The 26,094-nt window shown below is 36.8% G+C and overlaps 1 protein-coding gene across 1 annotated transcript in view; it reads right to left on the bottom strand.

The window, feature by feature from the left end:
- The window catches only part of LRRK2 (leucine rich repeat kinase 2), a 155,486-nt gene that overhangs the window by 6,333 nt on the left and 123,059 nt on the right, over positions 1 to 26,094 (bottom strand). The window contains exons 42-47 of the mRNA XM_023738875.1: positions 12,881 to 13,051; positions 11,392 to 11,492; positions 5,981 to 6,175; positions 4,279 to 4,472; positions 3,463 to 3,535; positions 2,073 to 2,257 (exon numbers count right to left, since the gene is read on the bottom strand). Of these exons, the coding sequence (XP_023594643.1) occupies positions 2,073 to 2,257; positions 3,463 to 3,535; positions 4,279 to 4,472; positions 5,981 to 6,175; positions 11,392 to 11,492; positions 12,881 to 13,051 (919 nt within the window). The remainder of the gene's footprint in view (positions 1 to 2,072; positions 2,258 to 3,462; positions 3,536 to 4,278; positions 4,473 to 5,980; positions 6,176 to 11,391; positions 11,493 to 12,880; positions 13,052 to 26,094) is intronic.

Raw genomic sequence — 26,094 nt, forward strand, 5'->3', positions numbered from 1 at the left:
GGATAAAAGTAGAAATTACAAAATAAGAATAAGTTCATCCAAATATTTACCATGCTCTAGGCCCATGCTAGGAAACAAATTGTGACAGAAAAAAAAAAAAAGTCCTCATTCATGAGAATTTATAACATACTGCAGCGGATCTGAACCCTGACTGCATTTTAGAATAATCCGAGAGCTTTAAGAAAATACTGAAGCCTGAGTTCATCCTCAGAGTTTCTTATTTAATTGGTCTGAGGTGAGTCCCAAGCTTTAGATTATTTGCAGCTATTTAGTGGTTTCTAACGTGCTGCAGAAAGGAGTCCTGCTGGTGCAGTGGTTAAGTGCCCAGCTGCTAACTGAAAAGTCTGCGTTTCGAATCCACTAGCTGCTTCACGAAAGATGTGGTAGTCTGCTTCCATAAAGATTTACAGCCTTGGAAACCCTATGGGCAGTTCTGCTTTGCCCTATAGGGTTGCTATGAGTTGGAATTGACTTGATGGGAATGAGTTTGGGTGGGTAATGTGCAGAGTACTGAGAACCAGTGGGTCTCCAGAATTAAGAAAGTATTTTTAAAAATACAATTATATAAATGTGTGTTAGATGGTGTGAAGGGTTACACAAGATGCAATAGAAGCACAAATCTGAGGCATCTCATCAGCACAGGTGGGATCAGGAACAGCTACTCAGAGGAAGCGGCATTTAAACTTAAACAGGAAGAAGGCACGGTAGTCATCCAGGAATAGCAAAAACCCCAAGTGAAGGCTAGGATGAAAGGGAGTCAACTGTCTTCAAAAAACGGAGAGTTTCAGTATAACTGAAGCACAGATAGCAAGAAAGTTGCAAAAGGTGAGTCTAGAGAGGTAAGCAAGGAGTAAATCATGAAGCGGCTGGTAGGCTATCTTAAGGAATTTGGTCTCTATGCAAAGATCAATGGGATGCTACTGAAGGGTTTTAAGCAGGAGACTGACTCCAGACTGGCATTTTACAAGGACCTCTCTGGCTGCAATGCTGAGAAGAGTACATAATCCGAGGTTAAGAACTGAATAGACAGATGTTATTGTTAACATGACCAAGGACAATGGTGATGGCCTGGTCTCTGGTAACAGCAGTGGGAATGGTGAGAAACACAAGGATTTGAGAGTCATTTAGGAGAAGATTCAAGTGGACAAGGGAACAAAGGACAAAGGAGTCAAGGATTGCTTACAAATTTCAGACTTGGGCAAGTAGGTGGATGAGATAGGGATTTGTGATTCAAAGCTAATAATAATCCTAAAAATAGCTAACATTTATTGAGAGCTTACCAGGGGTTTGGCATTATGTTAAGCTCTTTATAGTAATTTTCTTATTTAATCATCTAAACATCCCTTTGAGATAGAGTCTATAATAATCCTCAAGGTAGAGAGGACTGAAGATTTGAAAGGTTCTTGTTCAAGTTCATATAACCATAAATGGCAGAGCCAAGATTAGAACTATGATTTATGCTTTGAGCCACTACCCTACACTGCTTCTCACTGAGGAATATAATAAGTAAGAAACAGCTGCAATGATGTGGTAACACTACAACTAAAAAATTGAAACAACAAATGGGACTAGATTTTTTTTTTTTATTCTTGCTTGAAACTGGTATCACATTTACTAACTTGGCTATAGATCAGATGTCTATATAATTATCGAATCTAGTGAGGAGTTTACTCTTGAGGTCTGTACTCCCTACAATCTATACTTAGTAGAAATTACCCAAAACTGCACATATACAATCCATGGATTTATACAGAAGCAATTGCCCTTTAAATTCCATCTGTTTAAGTTGATACAGAGCTAATAAAATTGTTCAAAATTTAGATTTATAAATTGCACCAAGACTGAGATGAGTTTACATATTTTACATCAAATGCGGTTAGGTTAAGCGATATTTTTTTACTTTCCTTTACTCTCTGAAATTTTCTATAATGAATGTTTACTTTTATAATAGAAAAATAAATTATAAATTTTAAAAGACCTTCATTAGGGATTATCAATAGCATTATTGACATAATTAAGAAAATAAACATAAATAATATGGTAAATTAGTTGTAGAGACAGAAATAACTCACAGCTGATTCGTCTTTGTCTCAATGAGCTTTTGAATGCTGAAATCACTAGAAAATGAGAAAATCTTTGTGCCACATCCTCCCCACATTATGTTTTTTTCAGCTGAATTCATGGATTCACTCAAACACATCAGCGGAGTGCTGACATTTCCTATATTTAGTATCTTCAAAGGAGCAACTCCTTTACACTTTGCCAAAAAGAGAAAACACACTCTTAGCAAAATGAATAGCTGTATAAATGTAAACACTGTATAAATTACTTTTTAAAAACTACTTTCTCATTTTAAACGATTGAACCAAAACAAAAGAAAAAACCAAACCCATTGTCGTCGAGTTGAATTCTGACTCATAACGACCCTATAAGACAGAGTAGAACTGTCCCATAGGGTTTCCAAGGAGCAGCTGGTGGATTCACACTGCTGACATTTTGGTTAACAGCCATAGCTCTTAACCACTATGCCACCAGGACTCCTTTAAATGATTAGATATGTTAAAATAAAAATTTGGGATACACTTTTTAAAGGTTCTGCAAAACTGGATTCATTCAAGTGGGATTCAAAATATTATCCCATAACCAACCTCTTCAGTTCTCCATGTAAAAAAAAAAAAAAAATGGTACAGAGAATAACCTAGGGATTACTCTCTACTTCTCTGTCTTCGATAGACAATGGCTTTTTGATAGCAAGCCATATGTATGGTAGGATATAGAATAAATGGACTAACCAACGGCTGAATGAATGGATGAATGCCTGAATGACTAAGGAGAATCTGAAGAAGGGAGAAGTTAAAATATTTGTTCATTTCAGGCTAAAGAAAAAGTTAGTGGCAAGCCAGATTTAAAATTTAACTTCTTCTTTGCCACAGCATATTTCTAAGGAATTATGTACTTCACAAAGGTACCTGGGTGGCGCAAATGGTTTGCACTTGACTACTAACCTAAAGGTTGGTAGTTGGAACCCACCCAGTGATGTCACGTAAGAAAGGCCTGGAGATCTGCTTCTGTAAAGATTACAACCTAAAAAAACTCTATGGAACAGTTCTACTCTGTAACACAGGGGGTCACCATGAGTCGGAATCGACTCAACGGCAATGGGTTTGGTTTTTTTGGTATGTATTCGTATGTGCAAAAACTGAATTATTCTCATTCCTAACTTTATAAATCAGATCTCATTTGTCATTTTGTCCTTAGTTCATTCAGATGAAATATATGGCAATCAGTAAGTACTTACTGAGAATCTACTGTGTATAAGACTTTATGAACCAATAGAAAGATTAAAAGCAGAATTTATGATCCATGCTCTCAAGGAGCTTATAACTGTATACGAGGGGGATGAACATATATAAAACAAAGGAATTAAAATAAATTGTGCTGTAGAATGTATTCAATATTTACCTTAACAGCTTTATCTTCAAAAATTGCTAAATTTCCATCAGCAGTTCCCACCAAAAGGAAATTTTTTTGTTTGCTAAAAGGAAAAATTTTAAATTGTTACAAAGGGAACATTTATATTCAAATAATTTCAACTCTAAAACTGCCAGTGGAGTTTATGTTTCCAGCTGCCAAAAATTTGGGCTGGACATTTTTTTTGATATGTTTTTCCAGTACTGACAACTGAGACAAGCATACAGGGTATAATCATAACAGCTGCTGGAAACTATCCTTTCCCAAATAATACAGCAAGCAACCCATTAGTCATGTCTGACATTCTGCCATTTAGGTAAATTCCTTTGGGATAAGATCCCTGCAACCGAAAAAGGTTAAGTCATTTTCAAACTATTAACTTATAAATTAGTTTACTGGATTTTTTCCCAATTTGGTAGTTAACTGATGTTTAAGCATCCCACAAACAGGCTATTGAGATGTATGTATTCAAAGAAAATGAATAAGAAATCATTTTCAAAGAAGTCCTACAAAGGTAAGTTGACATGAGGATAGGTAAAGAGATACAGCCATGGCTGATGTGATACCAGGACAGGGCTGGAGGGCCTAAAGAAATGGTTGACCTATTTTATAATTTTGCCTTAGCCAGACATGTCTACGAAAAAATAAACATCTTTGTGACCTCCCGCAATTCCCTCTGATATATGGAAACCAATAGAAATAAGTTAAAAATGAGCAATCTTTTCTGGCACAATAACAATACTGCATACAATTAAGTCATCTAAATGATATCTACTCTTCCCTTATGGATCAAATTCATCTCTGTACCTTTGCTTGGAAAACGAATTGCAATACAAACAAGTAACAGAATCAGTCATCTTTTCAAGTGTATGCCTCCTTTTCCCATCTTCAGTATTGATGACCAGGAGATTGCCAGACTGTGTTCCAGACACAATCCAGCTTTCCTTTTCAACAGGAAGGTACACCAAGGCCAAGCACAATATTCTACTATCAGTAACTTCCTGTTAAGAAAATAAAACACACTCTGAGGGACTTGGGTCTATCTTCAGTGACTAGGACATAGATACAATGAAAATATTCTATAATCAATATACTTAACTCTATTTTCTCGCTTTTAATTTTTAAAAATGTGCTAATTTTCTTTAATTTTCAGCAATAAATGAGTTAACAAACAACTTTTACCTCTCTGGAATGAATCTGAGACTAAACTTGAAAATTATTTCTCTGAATCAATTTTCATTCAAACTTTCATTCCATCAAATTAATTATTCTTAAGGATTATGTAACCTTAAGAATAAAGTTTAAGCACAACAAAGCAATAGTAAAAAAATTATTTCATAAGTACAGAAATTTATCTTATATTTGCCAGTACAATTCTATGATTCATCTTGTAGGAACCATTGTAGGAGCCCCTCCCAGATCTCCTCCATCAGTAAGATGTACCCAACCCCCAGCTGCTCTGAGTATTGGTTACTAACAGATGAGAGCTTGCCCCCTTCACCATAGAATTGCCCTAGGTCCATAATATCTAGATTTCCAGGAATTTCAGAGGTTACATCACCCACACTGCGGGGCAGACTGTAAACAATGAATGACTAATATGTAGGAATAAAAGACTGGCCCCTGGCCTCATGGTGCGACAATTCCATGATGCCATTCACACTTCAGAACTCCTTGTGGGTAAAGGTTGAGTCTCCACTTCCTCAGACATGACATTTTTGCTGAGCTTCTTCTCATGTCCTCTCCTGTGTCTTTCACTTCCTTACAAGTTCTCTCTCCTTAAGTCACTTACACAAGAATCCCTGCCTCAGAAGGGGACAAGGAAGCTGGTGATACGGAACCCAAAGTTGAGTAACGATATTGTTGATGCGTTGTGAGATTGTTAACCATTGTCATAGGGCAACATTTGTAGTAACTGTTAAATGAGAAACTATTTTGTTCTGTAAGCCTTCATCTTAAGTGAGAATAACAGCACAATTGGAAGAGTGTAGTCAATGTCACTGAACTGTGTATGTACAAATTTTTGAAATGGTGTATCTTTGGCTATGTGTATTTTCACCAAAAAAAAAAAAGGTTGAGAAGTTAGAGGGTTAATATGTTGTGGGGTTGTTAACCAATGTCATAAAACAACATGTGTACTACTGTTTCATGAGAAACTATTTGTTCTGTAAGCCTTCACCTGAAGTACAATAAAATATTAAAAAAAAAAAAAAGAATCCCTGCCTCAGGCTCTGCTTCTAAGGAACCTGTCCTAAGACACATATATACTTGATTTTAAAACCAAATACAGATTATTTAATTTTGTGTGAATACTGTTATTCTAACAGGAGCCTAACTTAGTGATACTGCTATATTAGCTCTTATTTAAGTATAAGAAAGTCTGAGTACATGCCTTAAGCTATAAAGTTTAAGAAGGTTCTTCCTAAATAACTTAAATAGTATAGGCTTTAAACTAATCCACAAAGTAGGCTTTGTAAAAACATCTCCTATTTAGAGTACTGAGATTTACCTCAGAAGTGTGTGCTTCAGTATTCAAGTCAAGAAAGGAGAGCTGTCCTTTGTCACTGTGCCCACAGCCCAGCCAGATGCTTGCATTCTTGCTGTTAGGATTTGTAGCCACCATGCATTCAACAGCAAAGTTTTTAGGCAATAAAATATATCTCATCAGGCAGACTAACTCAGCTGAATTCAAAATGTCAAAAACCTGAGAAAGTTTTAAAAAATAACACAACAGCTCACATCAATTTTACCACATTTCTTTTTAAAAGATCATATTATTGTGCATAATGTAGAACATGTTAAATATCAAACAAAACCTAAATTTGTTATTAAGCTGTGACCCATAAATATCATTAAGATTAATAACTCAAACTATACATAAAATTACATTAAAAAACTAAAATTTATTTAAACTGAACGTGATACAAACTCTTTTGTATGTATGGTATATTTTGTGAAAAAGAAAAAGAAACCCCCAAAGTGTCAACTAAACAGAAATTTAGAAGAAACAAAGATGTTTTTCACTCGATTCTTTACTGCATAGCTCAGCACTATTCATTAAGAGCCACATCAAGTGGAAGATAAACATTTCACCCAACAGTTCTGCAGAGCTTCTACCATTTGAAAGGAAAGGCAATTTTAGTTTCTGGTAACAAAATTTAGAAATCACCTCTAGATTCTGCTTGTATGTTTTTCCTTCAAACATTAAAGAAATGGAGAGAGTGTGCAGCGAGCATAAGGAAACAGAACCTGGAGTCAGAGAGCTGGGCTAGAACAGTCATGATACAGTCATTTGTCTGCCACACATGAGACCCTGAGAAAGCTGCTTGTTCTCTTGGTGCCTCATCTGCTGAAGGTAATAATTTTACACATCTTGCCTACTACATACTGAATTTTGAAGATAAAATAGATATGTCAAAGTGTTTTGAATACTGTCAGTTACTACAAAAAAAAATCAAGATTATTATGTACTCTATAAAATCAACAAAGTATAAAAATAAAAACTTTAAAGTTATGGAAATATTCACTGTGATAAAATAAATAACTTCACTGTGACAAAATAAAATAAAAAATAAAGTATAATTAACACTGTGGTAAACTAAATTAAAGAACAAATAGGCCAACTAGCCAAGAAAATTATATAATTTAATGTTTGATAAAGTCTATGTAGATGTACTTGGATATTTTGACCAGCAAATTTGAAGCTGAATGAAATTTTTTCAATGAATTATGATACAAAATCAAGACTTCACAACATAGAGACAGCTCTTATTTTGATACATCAAAATTTGCATCAGTTTAAAACATAGTCAGCGTTCTGTTTCTGATAATACGGTAGAAGAGTTAAAAACAATTTAAAATGTTGAATAAATTATTATTAAAAAGAAACAAACAGAAAAGCAATGTTATAAAAATACTGAAGCTGAGCAGGGCCAAGATGGCGGAGTAGTCAGATGCTTCCTGTGGTCCCTCTTACAACAAAGACCTGAAAAAACAAGTGAATTGATTATATATAACAATCATGGAGCCCTAAACATCAAAGACAAAGTTGAGGAATTGGACTGAGCAGCAGGGGGAGGGAGAGACAGTTCAGAAACAGCGAGGAGTTGCCAGACCTGACCTGGCCAACAACAGCACCCTGTAGGCTGGATCAGCTGGCGTTTCTGGTGAGGCAAGCAGTGGCGCTCGGGACGCATTTCCCACATCAGGAGAGACCAAGTGGTGGAGAGTTTGCTCAAACCTCCAGAACCAGTGACAAACGACACTCAACTGGCAAAAGATAAGTACAAGCATCTAACCTACCACGTGGATCCAAAAAAAAAAAAAAAACACTTTGGGGAGGTATTGCTCTCCCATTTACCTGCCCCCTCCCCACACTGCTCTGGTCCCAGTCGGCTTCACTGATTGCTGTGCCCCCTGGGCCAGAAGTAGGACCCTAGTGCGCCCTGAGCCATTCTCTCGGCTTTGGAGAGGGAACAAATTAACAAAAAGGAGAAAATAATCTGCCAGTTCCCCTAAACCAGGAACTCAGGGCAGACACAGCCCCTTTGTCTAGGCACAGGCATAAGGGGTCCACGGACTCTAAACGCCTTTTACCCCTAAATAAACTTGTGTGGGCCCATTTCAACAGTGTAGGTCCTCATTAGCACAGTATAACAGGGTATATACCTGAAGCCTATTTTCTTCTGTATCTACTATAAGGGAGAGTGGCAGATTCGTGACATTTGACACCACCCTGCCCATTAAGCAGGGTCCTCACCTACCCACATCAGGGACCTGAGGACTGATGGCTCCACCTACTCTACCAAGCCACCCGCAACAGAGGTCCAAGAATAAGTGGTGACTTCCAGTCCTTACAGCCAACAGCATTGGGTGCCCATAATCTGGCTGCAAAACCCACCTACCTATGTGCTCTAGGGAATAAGGACACACCTTCCACCCAGACACTAAGGGGCAGCAGTCAGCCCCCTGCCTCGGATCAGCGCATGACCCCCTACTGCAGCCAGATACCTGTGCCTACTCCAATCACCCCTGCCCATCTAGGACTGTAGGTGAGAGCCTGCACCATACACTCGGTGACTGATGACCTGGACACCTGAGCTGAAACCACACAAGAAGACAAACAGACTCCTGGTCTCACATACCTAGTAACAGATCTAACCACCTGGAGACAGGATGCGAGAGCTTCAAGATGCCAATAATCAAAGCAGCTCACACAACCAGCCTATTTGGGCATATCAAAATGAAACAAACCAAGAAGCTAGGACACAGTAAGCAAACATAAAATAAACAATAGCTTATTGATGGCTCGGAAACAACAGTCAATATCAAATCATAAAGAGGCAGACCATGAAGGCTTCAGCAAGCCACCAAAACAAAGAATCAAGAAACCTTCCAGAGAAGAGAACTTCTTGGAATTACCAGAGGTAGAATTTAAAAATACTGAAGCTCTGACAACACCATAAGGAATTATCAAGCCAAAATCTTAATGAAAGACAGAAATGAGAGAGATCAGTTTCATTCTAAAGCTAGATTTGTCCTGTGGACCTTTGTCTGCCGGAGGGCAAAATTGACGTGTGTTTTGGGAGGCCTTTTGGGGTTGCTGGATGAGAAAAAGTCTAGGGCCTGCTCAAAGTGGAAAGTGTAATAAAGGTCCTGTACCCACAAAGCTGGGATCCCGAAGGGCTGCATAGTCTCAGTAAGTGCAAACCAGAAATAAAGCTGTGCACCTTCAACTGGTCTACAAGGAGTTGCCATAGGACTGTGCAGAGAAAGGAGGTGGAAGGCACAAGAATCCTGAGAAATTGTCATTCATAAGTCTTCTCTCAAAAAGATCTGTTGACCAAATTCACCATCACCTGGCTATTTAAAAAAAAAAAAAAATCTCAATTCAGGAATTGAGTTTAAAGCAATTTGGAGCAAGAAAATCCAGCAAATGATGTACAAGACATGTAGCAGAATTATAAAACTTCATTGACAGACACTTAAGAAAACCTAAATAAAAGGAGAGATAACCCACAATCAAGAATAATAAGTCTGAATATCATAAGGATATAATCTTCCCCAAAGTGTCTACAGATTCAACAAAAGTCCACCCAAAGCATAATAAGGTTTTTTCATAATATTTGACAAACTGATTTCAAAATTTACAGGGAAGAACTAAGCCCAAGAATAGCCAAAACACTCCTAGTGAAGAAAAAATAAGAGGGGAGGTGGGACTATTACAAAGTTACAGGCATTAAGACAATGTATTATTGAAGGAATGATAGATAAACTGACCAACAGAACAGAAAAGGTGTTGGTGTGAGTGTGTGTATCTTTGATAAATTATAGAGTGGGCATGGCACAGCAATGGAAAAAAGGAGAAACTATTTAATAAATAAAGCTGGAAGAACAAGTTATCCATCTGGAAAAAATGAAATTGAATCTAGATACAAATGTCAATTCCCTATGGATTAAGATCTTGAATGTCAAAAGTAAAACTAAATTTTTTTTAAGAAACCATAAGTAAATATTTTTGTGACTCTTGGGTAGAGAAGAACTTCTTAAGACAAATCCAAAAAGTAATAACCATAAAAAAGGATTTTAAATTTGTCTACATTAAAATTAAGAAATCTTGTTCATCAAAATACACCCTATACAAAATAAAAAGGTAAGCAAAAAACTGGGAAAAGAAATTTGTAACATATATAACCAACAAAGGGTTAGTATGAGATATATAAAGAATGTCTTTATCTTGTTTGATTTGTAGGCAAATAACCCAAGAGAAAAACAGGCAAAATAATGAACGGGCATTTTGTAGAACAGGAAACATAGTCAATCAACATAAAAGACATGCTCAGCCTTATTAGTAATTTGTAATGTAAATTGATGCAGTTGAATTATGGTGTTGGTGAAGAATATTGAAAACACCACGGACCACCAGAAGAACAAACAAATCTGTCTTGGAAGATGTACAGCCAGAATGCTCCTTAGAAGGGAGGATGGTGAGGCTTCATCTCATGCGCTTTGGACATGTTATCAGGAGGGACCAGTCCCTGGAGAAGGACATCATGCTTGGTAAAGTAGAGGGTCAGCAAAAAAGAAGAACCTCGATGAGACGGATTGACACAATGGTTGCAATAATGGGCTTAAACATAGCAACAATCATGAGGATGGCACAGGACCGAGCAGCATTTCATTCTGTTGTACATGGGGTTGCTATGAGTCGGAACTGACTTGATGGCACCTAACAACAACAACAACAAATCAAGACAACAAGACTTTAGACCTAATTATAAAAATTAAGAAGTTTGATAATATCTAAATTTAGGGAGACTATATATAGCAATAGCTACCTTAATATACAGCTGGTGGGACCGGTACAACTTCAGAAAACCATCTGGATACTCAAATGACAGAGCAATTCCACTCCTTGGTATATATTCCAAAGAAATTTTAATACAATTTGCACCAGGAGACATGTACATAGCACCACTGTTTATAACAGCAAAAAAGCTGATAACAATACCAATGCACAAGGACATGAAAATGGATAAATACATTGTAGATCACTGAAAAAGTAGAATATAATAGTAGTGAAAATAATCACCAGCTATATTCAGCATGAATGAAGCTTACAAAATAAGGTTGGGAGGAAAAATGGAAAATCTCAGAACACTAAATGAGTATGATTCAATTTAAATAAATCATGAATACAGGAAAACCAAACTATAAAGCAAAGCAAAGCAATGATTATCACAGTGAGGAGAGTGGTTACATCTACAGAAAGGAGGATAAGGATGACTCATTCAGGAAGAGGCATATGAGGGCTTTCGAATATTGGCAATGTTCTTGCCTTATAAACATTTTAAAGCTATTACAGTTATGTCTATGTATACATCTGTAGCATATATTAATACATTGTGACTGTAAGAATACCTTGGCAGAAGTAGGCCTTTCTTGAGGATTTTCCTTCAAACATTTTTTAATTAACTTCTCAACCATAGGCCATGGAGCACAACCATATTCTTTAACTGGGTCTAAAACATTAAAAACATATCATGTTAGTTCATAAAGAAAAGAAAACAATTATTTTATTTCTTCTTAATGTATATTAGAAGTCTAAACATTGCAAAGGAAGTGATTCCCATAATCCTATAATCTTATATTTATTCTGAATTTACTTATCATAAATGTAAAGCTAATTTATTAACTTTATCTCCACTGGAGACATCAAAAAAAAAAATCTTGAATTTTATGGGATAAAAAGAGACTCAAGTATCAATTAAATAAATAGATATTTATTCCATAACTGTATTTCAAATTTACCCATATAATAATTAAGCTTCTATGTAAATAATTTTTATTTTAATACTCAGCATAGGCAAGGACTTAATCCTCACATCCCCACAGTTAGTTTGTGTACATTTACTTTCTATAAGAAGTATGCTACTCTTCACGGAGCCCTGGTGGCACCGGTGGTTAAGCATTCAGCTGCTAACCAAAAGGTTGGCAGTTCAAATTTACCAGCCGCTTCTTGGAAACCCCATGAGGGGAGTTCTACTCTGTCTTATAGGGTTGCTATGAGTTGTAATCGACTCGACAGCACGGGATACTATTCTTCTGGCTGGTATAGACTAGAGACCTGGATACTTCCACTAGAAAGCTAATTAGCAAAGTAAGGGAGATGACCCAGCTTGCATCTGAGAAATATCCAATAATAATGTACTTCCTTCTTGTAGAATCTTTAAGCACCAGCCCCCACACCCAAAGGAGATAGTTAAAGCTATATTCTCTGTACTGGCACATAGTATAAACTCATAAATGTTTCTTAAACGGAAGGAAAACAGAAAATATGCAAAACGGCTAAATAAATTTAAAGGGACACTTTGTAGTAGGAACTGAAATAAAAGTCAAGGAAAGAATAACAATGTCTTAGAATTTCTTAAAAGCATGAGACAACTATTAAAATGAAATTTGATCTCATTAAATTCTCATTTACCAATTCTTCTTAATATTTACTACTAGAGAACATTATTATAAATAATTCAAGCTTCCATTCCCGCATACAAATTATTTCACTCCAAGAAAATGAAACCACTCCAGGCTAGTGGATCCATAGTTAACTCTTTATGAGAACTAGAAGTCGCCAAATCAGGGGTTCTGAGAGTAATTTACTTTTTTGAGCATATTTCTAAATTTAATACCCAAAATATCAACATAAATTTAATTTGGGATTTAAAAAAAAAAAAAAACAGTCTAAGAGCTACCTTTTTCAAATGAATCTTATTCTTATTAATGTGTCACAGAATTTAGGGATATTTCATATACCAACCAAAAAATTTCCAAATGTGAAATAAAATATACAACTACAATTAAATAACTTGGAAACAAAGCTGCTGATGTTAATAGATAAAGTAGAACTTACCTGGTAATTTTCCTTGTATTGCCAATTCATCAAATTCATTTGGAAACTTCAAACCTTCTACTATTCTATCTCCAGTTGTCAAAATGTCATAGAGTAGTAAACCAAATGAATAAACATCAGCTTGTTGGTTATAAATAACATTTCCTTTGGCCACTTCAGGTGCACGAAACCCTGAAAGTAATCAGATATGTTAATAAAATACACAACACAGGGCCCAGAAGGAGGTATGCAGTCAAGGAGGAATATACGTAAGTATATACACCTAAGAAGAAACTCAGGGACATGAATTAAAATCCAGGCCACGTCATGTATATGATGAGACACTTTGACCAAGTCAATTAACTGTCTCAGGACCATTTACCTGAAGGTCTATTTTAAAGAATAATAAGGATAAACATTCAATAATACATTAGTAAATTGCTGATGTTGTGCACCATCGAGTCCATTCTGACTCATATGACGGAGCAGAACCACACCATAGGGTTCCCTAGGCTGTAATCTTTATGGGAGAAATCACCAGGTCTTTTCTTCTGTGGCACCACTGGTAGGTTTGACTTGCCAACTTTCAGTTAGCAGCCCAGAACTTAATCGTTGCAACACCAACATTTCATAATCAAAAAAAAAAAAAATGAAGCCTTACAGGAAAAAATAATCTATGTCATTTTTCTCATTTCTAATAATACTTTCAGAGTAGTGTTTTAAACAGAGAAGAGTCAGGAGGGAGGAAATTTCTGGACTTAACTTCAAGTCACTCTTACTTGACTAAAATTCTAATGCTGTCATTATTTCAATAACTTGTGTCTCTGCACCTTCTATCCACTGGGGGGAAGAATATCAAAACCACAGCTAAAACAAAAACCCTCTCTCTCAGATGTTGGTTCATGTCTGAAATTCATTCAAAGGGAAATGAAACCTTCCATTCCATAATAGAGATAAATTGTCTTTAAAATCTTCAGAAAAATTGGGTATTTTCAACATTATTCATAGTAGTAAAAATATAAGCAATATAAAGAAATCCAGACATAGAACAAAAATGGTTGAATAATATACAAGATGCAGTCATTTAAAAATCATTTGCAAAATGGTACGCTATAATTTAAATAAAGAAGAACTCAATATATATTAATTCTGAATAGACTGAAAGTTATCACATTTGTGAAGAAAATCAACTGAATTAATTTTCTTGGCTGTGATAATAGTATTGTGGTTATGTAAAAGAACACATTTATTCTAAGAAATACATGCCAATATGTTTAGGGATGAAGTATCATCATGTCTTCAACTTAATTTCAAAAGATACATATTCATATACAAACAGCAAGAGTGAGAGAAAGAGAACAAGTGTGGCAAAAAGTAATCAATGACTGTATATGGCAGGTACATAGGTGTCTACTGTAGTATTCTTTCAACTTTTCAGTAGGTTTAAATATTTTTAAAAAATAAAAAGTTTTAATGGAAAGTTGCATAATTAAAGAGTAGAAAGAAATAAATCTAAATGCAATAATGGTTGTAATGGTGAAGGTTATGTGTCAGCTTGGCTGGGCCATGATTCTCAGCAGTTTGGCAGCTACATAATAATGTAGTATAGCAGTTATGTAATGATGTAATCATCTTCCATGATGTAGCTGATGTAATGAGCCAATCAGCTGTAAGGGGCGTTTCCTCGGGGGTGTGGCCTGTATCCAATGTATGTATGGATGTTCTGGCAAAGTTCAATTGCTTGCTCTGGGTCCTGCATCTGGCTCGTTCTCATCTGACCTCTGGTTCTTGGGACTTGAGCCAGTGGCCTACCATATTGCCTGCCGATCTTGGGATTCATTGGCCTCTGCAGCCTGTGAGCCAGCAGACTGCCGTCTCACCTGCTGATCTTAGGTTTGTCAGCCTCTGCAGCCTGTGAGCCAGCAGCTGCCATCTAGCTGCCACTCTTGGGTTCGTTAGCCCCTGCAACTACATGAGTCAGGAGAAGCCTTCAGCCTGACACCTGACCCACAGACTTGGGACTTGCCAGCCTCTACAATCACATGAGTCCTTTCATTGAGATAAATCTCTCTCTCTGTCTTTCTGTCTGTCTCTCTCTCATGCTTGTCATGGATTGAATAGTGTTACCCAAAAATATGCGTCAACTTGGCTAGGCCATGATTCCCCGTATTGTGTGGCTGACCACCATTTTGTGATCTGATATATTTACCCTATGTGTTGTAAATTCTAACCTCTATGATGTTAATGAGGCAGGATTAGAGGTCGTTATGATAATGAGGCAGGATACAATCTATAGAATTATGTTGTATTTTAAGTCAATCTTTTTTGAGATATAAAAGAGGAAAAGGAGCAGAGAGGAGGGGAACTTCATACCACCAAGAAAGAAGCACCAAGAGTGGAGCGTGTCCTTTGGACCTGGGGTCTCTGCATTGAGACGCAACTAGACCAGGGGAAGATTGATGACAATGACTTTCCCCGAAAACTGACAGAGAGCGAACACCTTCCCTAGGAGCCGGGCCCTGATTTTGGACTTCTAACCTCCTAAACTGTGAGAGAATAAATTTCTGTTTGTTAAAGCCATCCACTTGTGGTATTTCTGTTGTACCAGCAATAGATAGCTAAGATAACGTTTCACTGGTTTTGCTTCTCTGAAGAACCCAGCCTAAGACAATGATTATTTCCATATGCTAAAATTACGGGGTTTCTTGGGGGGTTGCTATGAGTCAGAATCGACTCCACAGCAACCAGTAAGTAAGTAAAATTATGGGTAATTTTTCTTTACTTTTTTTACTTCCAAATTTTGTAGAATTAGCATATATGATTGCTACAGTAATTTAAATGTGCAACCAGGAAAATATAACAAAGTATGAATTCATAACTTTCAAAGTGTAAATGATTAAATCTGGAAATAGTTCTTTATGACAGAGAGTATACCAGCAAAAGATGAAGTTCAGGCCAGAAGGACGTGCAGAGTTGAGGATACCCTCGCTCACTGCTGCTGAGTCAGTTTCAACTCAAAGCGACCCTAAAGGACACAGTAGAACTGTCCTATAGGGTTTCTAAGGCTGTTATCTTTATGGGAGCAGACTGCCATATCTTTCTCCTGGAGAGTGACTGGTGAGTTCGAACCACCGACCTTTGCTTTAACAACTGCACCACCAGTGCTACTTTGAGTTGAGGATAGAGATGTCAAATTTGAGGACAATAACTCCTACTGTGCCAACTGTGAACATTCCCTAGTTGTTAACATTTTGCCACATTTGTGTAATTTCTCTGCATACACACACACTCACACAGTCACTGTTACTGTTTTCCCACATTTGTTTATCAGTCTGTCTAACTATCATACTTTATTTTGCTGAAACATTTGAAATTAGGTTTAAAAAAAAAGCAGGTGCCATCAAGTCATGTAACTCATTTTGACCCTATGTGTGACCTGATGTGCTCCATAGGGTTTCAGTGGCTGAGTTATTGGAAGTAGATCACCAAGTCTTTCTTCCAACATGCCTCTGGGTGAACTCAAACCTCAGCCTTTCGGTTAGTAGCTGAGTGTGTTAACTGTTTGCACCACTGAGGGACTTCAAAATTATGTTACAGATGTGATATTTCAGTCCTAAATATACCATGCATTTCCTTAGAATAAGGACATTTTCCTACATAACCACAATACCATTCTCACATACCACTTTAAAGAATTGTGAATGTAATTAAGTTAGTTCTAAAACAGATCCCTAGTTAAGTGTATCTGACATAATGTAAACATATCACAAAAGCTCCTAATTCATGTTGCTATAACATTTTACAGAATACCTTCTTGAACATCTCACTTGATGTGCACAAGTACCACCTGAATTAGGCAGAGGAGAACTTTCCATTTTATAAATTATATAATTCAATCAGATATGTTTCATGTTTGCCTAAAGCCAAACAGATAATGAATGGAAGGTCAAAAGTATTTAAAAATACTCTTAGTTCCAAAGAGAGGCATGCTCCCACCTACTGATGAGCTACCCACACATTAACCAGCTCATTAACAATATTTATGCTTGCCTTTTTAGAATTCAAAAGGTCTTTTGGATGCTGATTTTAATCTTGTCAGTTATTTATTATCCATTCAACAAATTTATTGGGTACCTATTATTTCAAGGCACTATTCAAGGACTATTAAAATGTTAAATGTATTTTTCTCTTGATAAATTCACTGTTACAAACACAGGATTTGGAAATGCAAGATCTTAGAGCAGGAAGAGATTTGAGGGGTCACTTAGTCTAAATTCTCATCCAGTGCACAAATTGTTTTACAATAGTTTTTATTTCTCTAGGCATCAATCCACAGATCTCAGAACTGCACACAAGGTTGAATTCATTTCACAGTAAGTCAGAGAAAGCCAAGAAAGATAATTCTGAGGATAAGGAAATGAATATTTACTTCAATACGAAATTTTTTTTTTAACTATCTTCCCCTTTTTCAAATAAATGTCTTCACTGACAAAACGTAAACATGAGAACATAGTAGGATTTTTTGTTTTATTCAGGAGGTACTTCAATTATATAATTCACTTATAAATGCTTCTTTGAATTTATCCCATGAATTTCTAGTGTTCTTGATATTCCATTTAAGTGGGATCATACAATATCTGTCCTTTGTGTCTTGCTTATTTCACTTAATTTTTCCAAGGTTTACGCATGTCGTAGTATGTATTTTTTAATAAAATATTATGTAACTATTAAAAGTGATATTTACCACAATGAGATACCACTTTACACCCAATAGGATGGCTACTATAAAAAAAAATGGAAAATAACACATGTTGGAAAGGATGTGCAAAAATTGGAACCCTTGTGCACTACTGGTAGGAATTAAAATGCTGCAGCTGTTGTGGAAAACAGTTTAGCTGTTCCTCAAAAAGTTAAACATAGAATTACCATATGACTCACCAATTCCACTCCTGAGCATACATCCACAAGACCTGAAAGCAGGCACTCAAGTAGATACTTGTACACCAGTGCTCATGGCAGCATTAATCACAACAGCAAAGAGGTAGAAACAACCCAAATGCCCATCAACAGATGAAAGGATAAATAAAATGTGGTATGTACACACAATAGAATATTATTCAGTCATAAAAAGAATGAAATTTTAATATATATTACCGTATGAATGAACCTTGAAAACATTAAGCTAAATGAAATAAGCAAGACACAAAAGGGCAGCTATTGTATGATCCCACTTAAATATCTAAAATAGGCAAATGCATAGAGACATAAAGTAGACTAGTGGTTACCATTGGCTGGGGGAAGGGGAGAATGGGGGAGTTAATGCTTAATGGATACAGAGTTTCTTTTTAGGGTGATGAAAAAGTTTTGGAAACAAATTGTGATAATGATTTCACAACACTGTGAATATAATTAGTGCCACTGAATTGTACACTTACAAATGGTTAAAATGGAAAATTTTATATTATCTATATATTTTACCACAATAAAAAAACTGAAATTTGTCACAGAACGATGTCCATGAAATACTGTCAAGCAGAAAAAGAAAACAAATTAATAGAAGCAGAATTTACAGTGTGATTAATATTTATCTAAAAAAAATTAAGCACATCTATATCTAAATATATCTCTATGTCACCAGAATGTTAAGAATTATTTCTGTTAATTTGTTAGAAAAACACCTATCAGCCTGCTCGACAGCATTTGCTTGCTGCTTTCACCTCATGCTCTTATATTTGGCAAATCAAATTTTACTTTAAAATGACTTGGCTAACATGCTTCATCCTGGAATCCCTCACCTCAGAAACCAAAATGGAGGAGGGGCAGTAGAGAAGAGGGGGCAAAAGGTAGTAGGACATAAGCTTTCAACATAAAGCTTGATGATCAGTCCAAACCATGAGAAGACCCACCAAGCTATTCTATGTACATCTTTCTCTCTGTGGACTTCCCTAGAGCAGCAATTGCAAGTTGTTCAAGAATTGTTGCCTTATATTTAACTATACCTGTCCCCCATGGTGGAAGCCCTGGAGGTGTAGTGGTTAAGAGCTACAGCTGCTAACCAAAAGTTTGGCAGTTCAAATCCACCAGGTGCTCCTTGGAAGCTGTATGGGGCAGTTCTACTCTGTCCTATAGGGTCACTATGAGTCAGAATCAACTCAAAGGCAATGGGTTTGGTTTGGTTTTTTTGGTTCCCATGGTAGTACAAGGCAGAATATATTTTCAAGTTATTCATTGTATTTACCGCTAAATTCAATTTGTGACTAAAAATTATTACCTTTAATATTTCCTGACATAGGGGTAGGTTAAAAATAGGAATATTTCCTGCATCTTTACAAAGGGACAATATCGTCACATGAGGTGACTGATTGTGATTGATCTATGGTTGGTGCACATGGATCATACTACCATACCGTATGGATACCCTATTTAGTATCAATGGCCCTCAAACACTGGAAAAATTAACTGCTAACCGAAATCCTAAAAATACATTGCTGTGTTAGGTTGTTCAAATAGGTCATTTATTTAAGCATGTATTACTTCCACTTCCAGTCAAGATGGAGTAACAAGGACTAGCTTCACCATTCTTCACGAAACAACTAAATAACCAGACAAAATATATGAAACAATGTTTTTCAGACACAGTGCATCAGGAGCGCAGGATAGTGATCCCTGAGAGAGAGGAAACAAATAAGGTGAGCCCTGTGAGTGCCCGGAAGAGAATTCCCAGCCCACAGCACAGGGAAGGGGAACAAAAACCAAGCAATAGTGTCAAGAAATGTGCCTAGTGTTGTGCTAAGTAAGCATAGTACTCATTTAATTTTCACAATAATCCTAAAGGATAGGTACTATTATTAGGCACTACTTGATAGCCAAGCTAATAGTCATAATAAGTGGTAGAGTGTTTAAATGCAGACAGTCTGAGATCAGAGCCTGTGTTTATTAAATTGCAGACAGCTAACAGTTTACTAAGTCCTATCTATCTCTGTATCCTCAAAATCTGCTGCCATGTCTAGAATGTGCTTGAGAGAGATTAATTTAACCGACACTGCTTTTTTAAATTTCAATTCAATTCTAAAATGTATGCTCATTTATTCAGTCTCATAGTTTTAGCTTATATAACAGATTCATATTCTTAAAAGTCTAGAGCAAATGTTAAATATCTTGTTAAAAGTTCTTGTATAAATAGCATATTTCCCCCTGCAGGACACTATGGAAACTTGAACTGCCCACCACATAATCCATCCCTAAAGGCAATGATACTGTCTACATTGTGCAGAAGTATGAAACTTTTGCTAACAAAAAATAATATTTTTCAATGGCTTCCCATAAGATAAAGATTAAACTATTTGGTATAACCTAAAAGGCCCTTCATAAGCTAGAAAAGTGCTTCTCATACTGGGCTGTATATCAGAATCATTTGTGGTGCTTAAAAACTGCTGATGCTCTAGAACCTCATTCTAGATGAGTGAGTCTCAGTCCTAGATGCTCACTGGAATCACATGGGGGAACTTTTAAATAACACTAATGCCTGGCCCTAACCCAGACAAGTTATATCAGAATACTTCGGGTTGAGGTCCTGGGATCCATATATTTGAAAGTCCTCCCAGGGATTCTAAGGTGTGGCCAGGATTGAGAGCCCGTGCTCCACACCTGCCAGTGTAGAATTGTAAAGCTTTAGCCCCAGTGGCTACACTTATTTTTAAAGCTCTACAAGTTATCTAATATGCAGCCAGAATTGAAAAAAAAAAAAGCTAAATATCTCACCCACCCATCACCCAAACCATACTGAACTTCTTGCAGTTATCTGAATCAGAAAAGTTGTGAGATGCTTTAGTAGTGCCTCCCCACCACCACATTTTTTTAGTAGTAGTTCTTTCCCCCACCCACCTTTTTTTCCCTCAAACTTCCAGCTCTTCCTCTAATATATAATTCTAGAATCACCTCCCCTATTAAAGAAATCCTGAAAACATATAGCTCAGTTAATCACTTGCTCCTTTGTGCTTCCACCGTGCCATATGCACACGTCTCCTATTGAAATTGACACACTGCTTATAAGTATTTGTTCACCGCCCTGTCTCTCCTGTTAGAATGTTTGCTTCTGGAAGGCAAGATTTACTTTTATCCACACACATTACCCGAATTCACCACCAGAACAATCGTTAACATACCTGGTGCACCTGCCATACGCCAAGCCCTGTTCTATGCTATTTACATAGATTATTTCATTTCACCTTTGTAACAACCCTAAGAAGTAGGCATTATTTTTCTGACTGCATTTTAGAGAAATGAAAACTGAGACCCAGAAAGTGAATCTTAATGAACACCACCCAGCTATTTAGCAGTAGAGTCAGTTTGGTACATGGCGAGTGTCATGGATTGAGTTGTATCCCCCAAAAATATCTGTCACCTTGGCTGGGTCATGATTCCCAGTATTGTATGATTGTGTACCATTTCATAATCTGATGTGATTTCTTTATGTGTTGTAAACTCTATCACTATGATGTTATAAGATGGATTAGTGGCAGTTATACAGATGAGGTCTACAAGATTAGATAGTGTCTTAAGTCAGTCTCTTTTGAGATATAAAAGAGAGAAGCGAGCAGAGACACATGGGAATCTCACACCACCAAGAAAGCAGTGCCAGGAGCAGAGCACATCCTTTGGATTTGAAGTTCCTCAGCAGAGACGCTCCCAGACCAAGGGAATATTGATGACACGGACCTTCCTTCAGAGCCGACAGAGAGAGAAAGCCTTCCCCTGGAGCCGACGCCCTGAATTTGGACTTAAAACCTACTAAACTGTGAGAGAATAAATTTCTCTTTGTTGAAGCTATCCACCTGTGGTATTTTTGTTAGAGCAGCACTAGATGACTAAGACAGTGAATGTTCTATAAATTATTGCTTAAAGCATGAATAAATGAATAAAGAATAAATAGAATTTCCCCTTGAGAAATTACAACTACAATGTTAAAAATAATGAGAAAATATGATTCATTTTCCAAGAACTATTTTAAGAAATAATTTTTTCAGATAAGCCTGCATTTTAACAAAAGCAATGAGTAGTAAATAAAGATTCATAGATCAAGAAAAAGATAAATTTATGAAGTAGGTCTGATTATAGATACATAGTGAGCAAAAACATATTTTCTTCATTTTTAATTTCATAGAAATATGAGTAGAGCATGTTTCATAATCTATGTTAGATGATAGTATACAATCAGAGAACAACATTTTCTTTACCCAAGGACTGTTTTACTTGTATGGTGTTGACAGAGTTGAAGCCATCAGTCAGCACCCATCTCAGTCAACAGTGCAACTGTCACAGGACCCAGAATTAACTGTGACTCCAAACAGGATATAATATAAATATATCTATTTGACTGAATTAAAGTTGAAACTTTCCAAGTTACTTAAAGTTAAAACTATCCATCACAGATTTACCTTTCAAAATGTAGGCAGACGCCGCACCCTGGTTCCTGTCCATGACTAAATTGTTTCTGCCTTTGTGTCCCCAGCTATGATGATGCTGGGCTAGGGGCTCTGCTATCAGGCTCCTTGGGTTTGCATCTTGTCCTACCCTACAGACATTTTTTAAAAATTTTTTTTATTGTACTTTAGATGAAGGTTTATAGAACAAATAGTTTCTCATTAAACAGTCAGTACACATATTGTTTTATGACACTGGTTAACAACCCCAAGACATGTCAACACTCTCCCTTCTTCACCTTGGAGGACCTTTTTTTGGTGAAAATATACATAGTCAAAGTTACACCATTTCAACGGTTTCTACATGTACAATTCAGTGACATGGATTACATTCTTCCAGTTGTGCTGCTATTCTCACTATCCTTTTCCAAATTATTCTGTCATCATTATCTTCAACTCACTGCCCCCTAGGCTTCCCATCAAACCTTTTGAGTTGCTGTTGTCAATTTGATAAAATTTGATAAAAAAAAGATAATTCTTTTTTTTTTTTTTGTACCTTAGATGAAAGTTTGCAGAACAAATAGTTTCTCATTAGACAGTTAGTACATTGCCCTATGACAATGGTTAACAACCCCACGACATGTCAACACTGTCCTTTCTCAACCTTGGGTTCCCTATCACCAGCTTTCATGTCCCCTCCTGCCTTCTAGTCCTTGTCCCTGGACCCTATAGACATTTTTTAACTTCTCTAAACTTTCATTTCCATATCTGCAGTCTGAGAATAAGGAGCCCTGGTGGTGCAGTGGTTAAGCGCTTGGCTGCTAATCAAAAAGTCAGCAGTTCAAATCCACCAGATGTTCTGCAGGAGAAAGATGTGGCAGTCTGCTTCCATAAAGATTATAGCCTTGGAAACCCTATGGGGCAGCTCTACTCTCTCCTATAGGGTCAGTATCAGTTGGAATCCACTTGTTTGGTTTGGGTTTTTGTTTTTTTGTTTTTTTTTTTTTTGGTTTTCGGCTGTGAAGAGTAACAGAAAGCTACATCAGAAGTTTGTAAGGATTAAAAGAGATAATCAACCTTTGCAAAGGGATAAGCTTGTAAGAGGCAAACTGTTCATTCTCTAGGAAGTTTAGCTCCTATTACTGTCTTCTCTGAGACAACAGTAATTAAACCCTACTTATTACATGCACACACAAGGTGAATGCAGGGTTTAAGGGTTACTATAAAAATACAAAAAAGTTTAACAAATACTTGGCCTTTTCTTTTTTCTGTAGATGCTTCCATGTTAAAAAAATATGGCATTAACAGGAAGCTCCATTAGAAGGAAAAGAGAAGAGATCATTGAAATCATACAAAAGTGAACTATTCTTCTCCCCAAACATAATTGCTTTGGGGAAGGAAAAGTTTAATGATGGTGGTAGTAGTGGTAGTTACTGTCATTTAAAACTTCAGGCAGAGTTTAGAGCTGATAAGATGAGAAGTTTAATAATAATAAATACAATAATGATAAAGAGAAAATCTGGATAGGTAGCAAGAAAAAAACTGCTGACAATGTATAAAGCACTTGGGATGGAAGGGGGTGGAGTGCAGAACAGAACAGATAAGGAAAGCCCTTGGCTTCTTTGCCTTGATCTGTCTCCATATATATGTTACCCAACATCAATATAGCAAATCAAAAGGGATTTGGAACAAGTATCTGGTTTTCCATGAAGAATCAGATGGATATTGAATTTTAGATAGGTTTTGACCAAAACCAGGAAGTCAGATATTTAAAATGAATGGCACGAGTTTGAACAAAACTGAGCTCGCTGCTAGCTGTCCCAATCCACTGAGGGGTTAGTGGAGTTCTAGTCCAAGAGTTCAGAACAGTCAATAGGGACCAGAGAGATCCTTTGTCTAAGCAGGTGGATAGGGCTTCAACAGCAGGATTTCTACCTCATGAACAGAGAAAATGGGTTGGGGGATGGAGGGGAAAGGAATTGCAGTCCCCAGCTGAGTGGCTCAGTCCACCTTGGTGCCACACAAAAGTGATGAGCAGATCTTTCAAGAAAAGATCCCTGTCCTGTGTACGCTTGTTTTAAGTGGCCTCTGGAATTCCATCCTCTAAGATTATGTTTCCATACTTGTAGTTGACAATATTTGCTGTTCAAGGCTCTGTCATTTTGTTCTGTGTTGTGTTTTTAATCACTAAGAATATTTAAATTTCAAATTTAAGTCTTCAAGTAGATGTTAGAGTTGCATGGTTGTGGTCTAAGAGGGAGAATAGGATTTAAAGTCAAATAGCTATGAAGTCAATTCTCATTTAAATAGAGTTCTCATCTCAGCCACCGATTGTGACTTTGCGCAAATTATATAGTCTCTCTGAGCCTAAGTTTCCTCATTTTACAGATGAGAAAGCAATAGCTAACTTTTAGCCCTGCCATGAGGATAACAGATTGTCTCTCTAATGTACCTGGCATTGAGCCTGGCACACAGCAGGTGCTGAAGAAATGATAATTACTTATATTATTATTGAACAACTCAGAGACACTCTCAGTCAGAATATACAGTTTGAGTATGTTTATGAGAACGTTCACTTTACTTCCAAAATATAGCTGTGCAAAACAAGAGAATATGTACTTAGAGCAAAAATAAAACCAGGCATTAGAATATGGGGTCATTTTAGTGGCCTGACAGAGACTGGAGAAATCCCGAGAGTACAGCCCCCAGATACCCTTTTAGCTCCATAACGAAGTTACTCCCAAGGTTCACCGTTCATCCAAAGATTAGACAGGCCCATAAAACAAAACAAGACCAATGGGGCACAACAGCCCAGGGACAAGGACTAGAAGGCAGGAGGGGACATGAAAGCTGGTAATAGGGAACCCAAGGTCGAGATGGGAGAGGGTTGACATGTCATGGGGTTGCCAACCAATGTCATAAAACAATATGTGTACTAACTGTTTAATGAGAATCTATTTGTTCTGTAAACCTTCATCTAAAGTACAATAAAAAATTTAAAAAAAAAAAAACGAATATGGGGTCATTTGCTTATCTAAGCACATACACTGGGGGTGGGGGAAACTAGAATCTTTTGCCTAATCAGATGTCCTCTAGAATATTTTCTTTTGTCCTAGCTATGGTGTTTTAACTGAGCTGCAAATCATAAAGATAATAGATAGGCACCTGTAACTTTATTTACAAACAACAACTAAATACGGCTTCTTTCTAAGGATAGGATGGAGCTGTCCTCCACTAAACAGATATCAACCTCTTAATTTTCTATTCCCGCTCCAACTGAAATCTGAAATAAAAGATACCTGCACAGATCACTTCCCCTTGACTGCTTCCCACTAGTCAGACCTGGAGATTCTGATGAACTAGTAACTAGAACAAATAGGAATGGGAGCTGGGAAAGGGAGGGAGGATTCCATGGGGATTCCATGTTGGGAGAACATGTCTGAATATAAGACCATGAAACCCAAAAGTATAGGGTAACACAGGAAACAGAATTTCTCTGATAGTAGAGTCAGTTAACAACAGTGGTAATAGGATTACTAGAACAGACAGGACAAAAAAGGGTTAGGGATGACCCTAGAAAGCAACATCAAAATCTAAGGCAAGAAAATGCCATTGATTTCTGGAGACCATAGATAATAATGGTATCCAGAGTGAGTATGTTTCACTTAATATAGTAACCATGACTCACCTTGCTATTGTTAGGTGTCAAGGAGTTGATTCCAACTCATAGTGACTCTATGTACAAAAGAACAAAACACTCTGCGGTCCTGTGCCATTCTCACAATTGTTGCTATGTTTGAGCCCATTGTTGCA

Source organism: Trichechus manatus, unplaced genomic scaffold (assembly GCF_000243295.1).
Source record: "Trichechus manatus latirostris isolate Lorelei unplaced genomic scaffold, TriManLat1.0 scaffold00123, whole genome shotgun sequence".
Classification (NCBI taxonomy): domain Eukaryota; kingdom Metazoa; phylum Chordata; class Mammalia; order Sirenia; family Trichechidae; genus Trichechus; species Trichechus manatus.